General features: G+C 40.8%; 1 protein-coding gene across 2 annotated transcripts in view; it reads right to left on the reverse strand.

Moving 5' to 3' along the window:
• atp2b3b (ATPase plasma membrane Ca2+ transporting 3b) overlaps positions 1-9,644 on the reverse strand; it is a 116,442-nt gene that overhangs the window by 11,344 nt on the left and 95,454 nt on the right. For both annotated transcript variants that reach the window (XM_005754087.1, XM_005754086.1), the window contains 3 exons: positions 8,325-8,432; positions 7,882-8,064; positions 6,725-6,884 (listed from right to left, as the gene is read on the reverse strand). In XM_005754087.1, coding sequence (XP_005754144.1) covers positions 6,725-6,884; positions 7,882-8,064; positions 8,325-8,432 — 451 coding nt within the window. The remainder of the gene's footprint in view (positions 1-6,724; positions 6,885-7,881; positions 8,065-8,324; positions 8,433-9,644) is intronic.

Below are 9,644 nucleotides of genomic sequence, written 5' to 3' on the forward strand. Positions count from 1 at the left end.
GGATTCAGGTAAGAAGCAAGTTAAGAAAATGCTATAAAGATGACGTGAGAGCACAAATTGATATAATCATTTGACTGGTATGGAAGAAGGTTGACAAATAGCCATGGAAAGGAAAACATGGATTAAATAAATATATTTATAACTTTGTTTAGATAGATGTTGTTTTAGGTAGTTTATTTCTACACCTGGATCTGCATGATGTCATTGAAAGTGGACATCCCTAACATAGACAAAAACAGCCCTGGCTATGAGCACAGAAGTCTCTTCTAGCTGTTGCTTAGACCTGTTGTTTATGAAGGGAGGCCAATCAAAAGAAAGTTGGCTTAAAGTGAGGGTAGTGTTAAAGGACGAGTTTGTTTCAGACAGGACCTCTATGACCTGAGAGGTTGTTATAAGACAGCAGAATAGGTCATCTTGAAAATAAATTGGTGCATTTCATTTAATTGAGATATATCACCATATCATGTAATAACCACCTAAGTCCTTTGTGTTGCCTGCATGTATGATCCATTCTGGATAGAAACACATTTTTCAGAAGCTACACCACATTGTTAAATAAGCAGAATAGATCTTGTTTAAAGTTTTTAACTATATCACCATCCAAACCATGGCACTGCACTAATTTAATAGCAATCTGTCTGACAATTGAAGATTAATTATACTGGGGTAACATCATATCTGGATTAATTTAGCGTCAGCTAGACATCCACCTGATACTGTGTGTCTCCAACACACAAAAGTGAAAAATAAATAGTTTTAAAATGAGTTGGCTGATGACATGTTTCTGTCAGTTCTCACACATCGGTCACACCTTACAAGACAAAAACATTCAGTAGCCACCATCACAAAAAACACTAAAGCTGCAGAAACTTTACATCACACACACTTGGCATATGTGTCTATATGGCTGTTTGTGTGTGTGCAATCTGTTGGGCTGGTGATACATTATGCATGGGAAAAACACTCATACCTCAGCACACAGGATAACAGGCATGCACACACAGATGAAGGTGTTTGTTAGGCACAAATGGAGAAAGAAGCAGGAATGGTGAGTGTGTTAATTCAATATACAATAAAAGAAGAATTTTGCAAGAACCTATAGCAGTGACCAAACACACATACACACATAAATAATACATGCATGCAGCAGAGTGGACCAGAGTTATCTCCACATCGTGCAGTTTGGAGTCTGAATTCCGCATGCATCGGGCAGCTGTCAGTCATGGGAGCTGTTTGTTAAAGAGAGCTGCTTTATAAACACAGCCAAACTGTGAGTCATTCAGTCAGCACCCTGACACGTGTGCTCATGCACATGTGCAAAGTGTTCTGTGTGCCATGCAGCAGTGACAGACAGGAGAGCAGAGTGACAAGAATGATGACGATGAAGTTGCTGCGGGATGTAAAATAACAAATCTTGCAAAACAGAAAAGTGACATCATGAAGAATCAGCAGGTTAGAACACTATGTGATTAGCTAGATTACTAGTAAGAAAAGAGTGAAGCTTGGGTGTCAGCCCTGCCACAGAGAGAGACAGTCAGGTCATGCTTAATCAGATCTTTGTCACTTACACTCTCTTTCTGTCTCTCCCTCTCTCTCACACACATGCTCGCACACAAACACAGTGCACTTCAAGGTGGTGTATGCGTGCATAAACACATTCCTTTGCCATAGCAGTTGGTCCATGCACCCATCTCCAACGCCCAAACAGAGGAAAAGAAGCAGCATGAGCTCAAAAGAAAGAGAGACAGTTTAATGCAAATATACTGACAGGCAGAGGCAGACAGAGCCTTATACAGAGACAGTTTGGCCGAATGAGATCGGCAAAGAAAAAGCTTCATGTTCACTGCAACACCTACTGGAGTCCCAACTGTGATTATGAGAGGCGGATGGTCAAGCAGCTGAATGGAGTTCAATGCTGCAGTTGGCCAAACTAGGAGAGTCTCTATATATGACTCTGGCTCATATGATAGACTGAGAGACATACAGATGTACAGACAGACGGTCAAGCGGTAGGTTCAGTGCTTATCTGTTTTTCCAAAGAGCATGTCAGACAGTAGAAAAACACCTCATGCAGCCTGAGAAGGTTTCAGAATGTTACTTTCTCACTTCGTCAGTGCTCGGTTTGTTTTCATTTTGTCTCCATGGTAAGAGTAAACTTTCGAGTATATGACGCCCACCAGTGTGACCAGAGAGGCCCGGAGGTCAGGGCACTGCTGTGTTACTTATTCCTCTCAACCATTTCTTTTCTCTCTCTCCCTCTCTCCCTGTTGGCTCTTTCAGCAGTGCTTGATGGAAAAACAATGATGGTTAAAGTACGAGGAGAAAAAAGGGCGCTGGAAGATAGAGAGGCAAAAGAACTGCTGATGAGAAGAGACTGCAACATAAATACTGGGAGAAGCTGTGAGGTAGATGACTGGTTAATGGTTCTTATTTCCCGAATTGAGGCCCAACTGAAGAGGCATTCACCCCTGGTATAATGAGCTGTAATCCATAGTGACACCTTGTGGCATTAAGAGCATCTTTTCTTCATATGTCATATGCTCACATCCCATTTAAGGGTGGAGGTTGATGTATTGTTTTAATTTTTCATTTAAAAATTCTTTACTAAAGAACTGAATGGATTAGAGTAAAATAGCTTATTGCCCTTTGTTTTTTCCCGACAAAAGTAAACTTAAAGGTTAATCTCTTTAATGGGACTTGCTCATGGAATTAACTAACTCAGCTTGAAATGAAATGAAACTGGATCCATAGATCACTTCTAAAGATCTAGAGGAATCTCTAAGATCCAACACAGCTCAGGTGAATGATGGCAATAAACAAAGACTTTTATCATTTTTATATCTCCACTTATTATTTGTGATATTTCCTTCGGATTTGCCTTTGCTGTCTTCTCATAGAATTGGTCAGGGAGTCAGTGGTGTCAATGTCAGGGTGTAGGCACACCATAATTCAACAGGGCACAAGTCTGGTTGCTTTAGAAAGAACTTTGGGTAGTGGATTAGAGTCTGTCCCTGAAACAAACTGTGGATAAGCAGCAATGCTTATCCACAAACTCTGTTTGGATAGCACATGGGCATCTGCAAGTAATGTGAATTTGGTGCTTTGGTCCAATCAGACAACCAACCCCTGGCAATGAAGAGGACATTTCCCTCATCTTAAGAGGTCATTTAAAAAAAAAGAAAAAAGGGTGATAATATAAAACAATTTCCTGAATTGTGACAGCTTCACTGCCAACTTAAACTTGTGGTCACTCATAGTATTACAATCCAAATCTCTTTCACACTGTTAACAAATTAATATAAGTAATCATAGAGTAAAACTGTTTACAGGACAGCCACAACTACTACAAGGCCAATTTTACCTTAAATATTTTTTAAAACAATTTTCAGTCCATTTGCCCCAGAAAAGTATGACTATCCCAGCTGACACTGGACGAGTTGCAGGGTATAAACTGGACACTGCATCAGGTCATATGCGTACATGTTTGCACTGGCATAGAAGAGGAAAACACTGAAAAAAAAGTGGGGATTTTATTTCTAAAAAAATGTCACTATAAAAAGATTAATTTATACCCCTTGTAAGCTGTTATAAAATCCAGTTCTAGCTATGTGTTATGTGTGCAACTACGCTTGCTTACACACCGCTTGTGAAAAAATAAAAATGGTGCTCACAGATTTCCAATTTCCAATAAACATTCAAATTACTGTAACACAAAGTCAAAAGAGAGCCATGACTTTGATTTTCCTCCGGATTGTGGGTGTAAAAGCACACTTTACCCACTGTAAGCAGGTTAGAATGCGGACATTCACTGATAGCAGTAATGTCTACAACCAAAGAACATCTCAATACTCACAAATTTCTCACAAAAAATGGTTAAGCATTTTTATCACGATTTTGACCAAAGGGACTATAGATGGCATATTAGGGCCACATTAAGGACAGAAACATTACTGTTAATTTTGAGAATAAAGTCAAAATCTTGAGATGAAACTCAAAAGACAAAAGCTAAAACACAATTTTGACTATGCAAGTTGTAGAGCGTATAGTAGCTGTGGCAGTGTTTGATTTGAAATGACAACTTAAATCTCAACATTCTGACTTCATTCTCAAAATATTATTTTAACTTTTATTTTAATAATATTTAATCTCAAAATCTCTTTCTGTAATCATTACAGAAAGCACTTAGAGTCCGTGGTAAATCTTTAACAGAAGAATCAGCATGCATTAGCTGAATGGTAGCATTTTATGGCAAAATCTTGGCCCACGTAAAGAAAGTGTTGTTTTGTTTCAGTTAATACAGAGGGAAAGATTCACCTTGACTGGCACATGCATAAAGAGCCATGGCTGAATACTCTTCCAGGCACATTACAATATGTGTTAGCACCATACTTTCATTGTTGGTTCACCTGACCTCTCGTTTAAGAAAAACCCTTTCTGAAATATATATATATATATATACATTTCTCTGGCTTAGGCTTGTGACACATTCGGATTCATATTTTCTGCATAAACCAAGCTGGAGTTGAGAACAATGGGAGATTTTATTTGACCACTGGATGCCTCCAGACAGCACAAAGTGATTCAGAGAACACAACCTGGGTCACATCAGACTCAAAGTTAATGCTTGGTCCTTCACATTCTCTCCCTGTTCCATTTGTTTGTCCAAACCCATTTTGTTTCCCATCAGGGGCTCAGCCACTACAGGATGGCTGCAAAATGTAAAAAGTATGTGTCACGCTGCTGTTGAGTAACAGATTTGGACATAACAAGCTATTCGAATTAAGGTAGAAGACTAGAAAAAGCAAGCAAATGAGCTAGCAGACCTAAAAACTTGCTTCATACTTGGACTGTACATCCCTCCTTCCACTCCTCTACAACCAACTTTACACCAAACCAATGTTCTACTTCCAGTGTTGATTTTTTTAACATGCTATATTATAAAGTGTTGAAGTGAAGGATATGTTTCCAAAGTACTTAAACAAAGGCCAGGTTCCTCCTACTGTCTGCACAGGGTGATTGTGAAAATGAGGTGTCAACAGTGCTGCCTTGGGCCTCTCTGTATTTACACCTACATGTGATGAGAATGGTGGAGAGGAGGTCAGCATGAAATGGAGGAAGGGAAGGATGGACGGAAGGGAGCAAGAAAGGTAAAGAGAAGCAACTGAGAAGACGGTTGATGACAATCAAATGAAGAGACAGCACAAACACACACATGCATGCACGCAGTCACGCAGACAGGTATACGAGCACAGGTGCACACACTCACACGCCAACAGAGAATACACACAAGTCAAACTGCAGCTCTCGGATATGTCAGCAAAGAACACGTGTTCAAACAGGCTTTCACACAGACGTGCAGAACTGACATACAAAGAAATCAAGAGAAAAGATGGAAGGGTGATTGCTATTCTAGTAAGAAAATGGAGGATGACAAAAAGGGATGAGGTAAAGGACAACGTAAGGTCCAAGAAAACTGAGAAAAAAAAATTAAATGAAGAGAAACCTACTAAAGAAATCTTATCAGTATGCTACACAAGAGCCTGTATTTAGATCTGATAAAATCTAAATACCACTACAAAAGAACAACTCTACTTATGAAGAACAATTAGAAAACATTTCACATAATATTTCTGCAAACAGGGAACCTGTAATATCTCACAAATAAGGAAGAAAGACAAGAAAGGGAAAACTGCCATTGAGAGAGCGAGAGAGAAAGGGGTGAGGAAAAACAAAGTGGACAGAGAGAGAAATCAGGACTTTTTGGAGACGTCAGGGGGCCAAACTTGTGACGTTGGAGCTGGAAATACTGTTACAGAAATAACCAGTTGACAACAATTTCAGCACCGAACAAAAGTGAGAGAAGAGGAAGAAGGAAAGCTAGAAAGATAGAGGCAAAAGGAACCGTTTCTTTATAAAACTACATTCTTAAAAAGAGCAGTGTGTTATAGGGCTTTTATACTCGAAGGTTTACAGTATTGCTGAAGCCACATGGAAGCCTTTTGTTAATGATAATGAATTCTATGGCAGTGAAAAATATTTGTAGCATTTTCCAAAGTATGTAGAGACTCAAGAATGTATTAGAGAAGTACTACATTGTGTTGTTGTTCAGAGAATAGAAAGACACCTTTACAATAGAGATTTTTACAACAGAGGCAAACCACAGTAACTACGCTTGACCTCAGTCACGGACAAGAAATAACACATTGTGCAGGAGGAGCTGTTATCTGCTCTCTAAACTTCAGGATGCATCCGTAGCTTCTGAGAATTATGCATAACAAACTCCTTGTTTTTTTAAAATCTGAGTCACTTATAAAAGTGTTGCATCTTTTGCATCAGGGCACATCAGACAGAGAGAACAGTTAGCTCCCTCCTGCACTGACAAACAACAAAAACAGTCTCTGGCCTGGGACCAGGAGTGGGTTGGGACCAGACCAGACAATACCAGAACTACACAGCCGTGGCAGGATTGGGTGCTGTTTGAAAGGGAGAATAAGAGCAAAGAACAGAGGACACATTGCACACAACACGAGTAGCGAGCGAGCCGGAGGGACACAACCATAGAGAGTCAAAATACTGCAGTCCACGTGCCGTGCAGCTGTGTGGCAGTGTGTGGGTGGTTGAGTGGGTGCGAGTGTGTGTTTCTGTGTCTCTGAATGAGTGTGTGAGTGTGTGCATGTATGCACGAATGCTTCTGTATGTGTGTACATGCGTTCGGCGGACTCACTCCCAGGGGCTGGGCTGGTATTGGCTGTTGCAGTAGAGAGAGCTACGTGAGAGGGGGTAGAGATAGTGTTTACGTCGTGGAGCTGACTGAGCACAGAGGAGCGCCGTCTCACCGCTCCCTGAAACGAACCGCTTCGCTTGAACGTGCTCACTACCTCCATCTGCAGGACAGAGATACAAACAGCATCATTCAGTAAGGGCAGGAAAGTCCAGTCTGAGTGTGTGCGTGTGTCTTTGGTCCTTTTAAAAGATTCTCCTGTCACAGACAGAGTAAAAAATTCTCTGATTTCAGTGTATCATAACTGATTCATGAATATTACTAACAAAATCTGTGCATCTACACACTACGCACTCAGACCAAACCCTCTTAATGAAAAACTGGCCACTTTATGCAAAGACAGGCACTTAAGCAAAGAGTCTGGGCTGGCTCTCTGACACTCCTTAGGAGGAGACTGCTGTCGTTTCCCTGTCTTAAAGTCCGCTCTCACACAAAGTTGTGCAAGAATCAATCAAAGCAATCAAGCGAATCAGTGGCCTGTCTAGTTGCATAAGCTTGCGTACAACATGTACTCAATACTCACTCCTGCACGCACAAACATATACACACACATACACTCACACCATTTATCTCCTGTTATGTTTCTGAGCATCTAAAATAGCACTCTCAAGGTAGAGAAGGCCATTGTGTGATTGTGACTTTGTGGAACAAAAAGGTTAGCTGCGTTGGGGAGAGAGAGAAAAACAAAAACCTGAATCATTATGTTTGGCACAATTCAGAAGAGCACAACAGCATGGATGAGAGAGACTGACTTTTGAAGAGTAAGAACAAATCTAAAATTGTAACTCTCAAAGAAGAGTCAAATATGCAGCACTTCTTTCTTTCCAAAAGTCTCTTTAGTTAGCGTGTGACGGCCATGATACTAACAGTTTATTTAGGCAGTAAGAACACTCCCATAGTAATGTGGATTTTATCATGCTGCACATGATTAAAGAAGTGCAGCTCTTTGTGATTACATACCACATCTTTTAAAGATTCCCCAATCTATCTGTAATTAACCTTAAACAAACTGCTTGTGGTCATGACCAAGTGAAGCTTCTGGCTGACATGTCTAGAAATCTGTTGGTGAGACTTTTGGTTAGGGCCTGGTTAAACAGTACCTGGGTCTGGATACGGTTGAGGCCTCTGAACCAGAGGATCTGTCCACGGCGCAGCTCTCTTTCTGCACAGTCGATCTCCTCCTCATCCTCTGCCAGCTCCTCCCCTTCCTCCTCCCCTGGTTCTAGTCCCAACCCCGCCTCCTTCAAACACGGCAGTCGCTCTGCAGGAACTGTAGCAATCACCTGGAAGCCAGATTTGTAACAATGTTACTTGACCAGAACAAACCAGAGTGACAAAATAATGAGCAGCGTGTGTGCTTTTCCAACCTTAGTTCACATGCAGTGGTTTATTATTTAACTGTCAGTTTTAGCACAAAATAGCTCTGAAGTGTTCTCTCAGGCAGTGTGAATATATTTCCTTAGCCTCACCTTGGAAAAAACCAGGTCTGCCAGCCTACACTTGCTTAGTGTTGTTTGATTCAGCAGGCTAAAGAGCTACTTACCTGCCCCCAGAGCAGCTCTCCAACTCCCACAAACAGACACCAAAGCCACTGCTCGATGTTGAGAGGAGCACAGCTGAAGGGTTTCCCTCCAAACTGCACAATCACGATCTGCAGCAGAAACACAGGAAAAGAACTCATTACACATATACACAAACAAAGCAGAAAGCAGTGCTACACCATGTAGCTCTGCTCTATCCATCACTAACTTTCACACTTCTTAGCATATGACACAAGTCCCATGATAGGGGCAGAGTTCTCATGCCACCAAAATTTACAATCCCAACAAAAGGGGAGTCCTAAGGGCTTAACACTGAGCCCTATTTCATCATGCCCAATTTCATCTAATCTTGCAAACTAATTAGGGTCGAGCTTGGTTAGTACATAGATGGGTGATTACCGTTGAATACCAGAGCCTATTTGAGTGGTTGTGGCTTAGAATGGGTCAGCAAACAAAGAAAGTTTGTAATTGATCCTTGGCTCCACAAATCTATATGCTGAAGTATCATCAGGCAAAGTACTAAAGCAAGAGGTTCGTACGGAATCAGCCATTGGTGTGTGTGTGAATGTGAATGTTGTTGTTGTTTTTTCTACTCAGAGGACAATGTCTGAACATCAGGCTTTTCAATATGTTAGTGCTAACACTGATAAGTAAAAACCACAAATGATTATATTAAATAAAGGATGATATTACTTTCAGGTTGTGATTAATGTGGCAGAGGTATGTACACATACATATGAGGTCAGAATTACTAACCTCCCACCCAGAAAATGTCTGTTATTAAAGTAACTCTCAGGTGTTGTTAAATGGAACAAGAGAATTTCAACACAGCCAAATATCCTAGTTTTATGTGGATGCTTATATTATTTTACTTTGAAGACAGAAATACTTTTTTTTCCACAAAAAGCAATCATTTGCCTATCCTTTTTGCTTGATAACAGCCCGCAGTCATTTGTTGTCTCACTCATGTCTCCTGAGCAATCCACGCGGACTCTTCTTTGGTGAATCTCTCAAGCTCCTCCAGATTTTATGATCTTCTGGCATGGACCTTGGTCCACGAATTTTCAATGTGATTCAAGTCAGTGCTTGGTGCAGGCCAGCCAGTAATATTCACTTTGGTCTTCTGGAGGTATAATTTGGAACATTGTCGTGGGGGAAGGTGACAAAGTGACAACCCATACCCAGTTTTGCTTCTGACTACTTAAAGCTTTCTTTCAAAATCTTTACATACAGTGGGGCAAAAAAGTATTTAGTCAGCCACCGATTGTGCAAGTTCCCCCACCTAAAATGATGACAGAGGTCAGTAATTTGCACCAGAGGTA

This window comes from Pundamilia nyererei, unplaced genomic scaffold, assembly GCF_000239375.1.
Source record: "Pundamilia nyererei isolate P.nyererei 1_Seehausen unplaced genomic scaffold, PunNye1.0 scaffold00505, whole genome shotgun sequence".
NCBI classification, from domain to species: Eukaryota; Metazoa; Chordata; class Actinopteri; order Cichliformes; family Cichlidae; genus Pundamilia; species Pundamilia nyererei.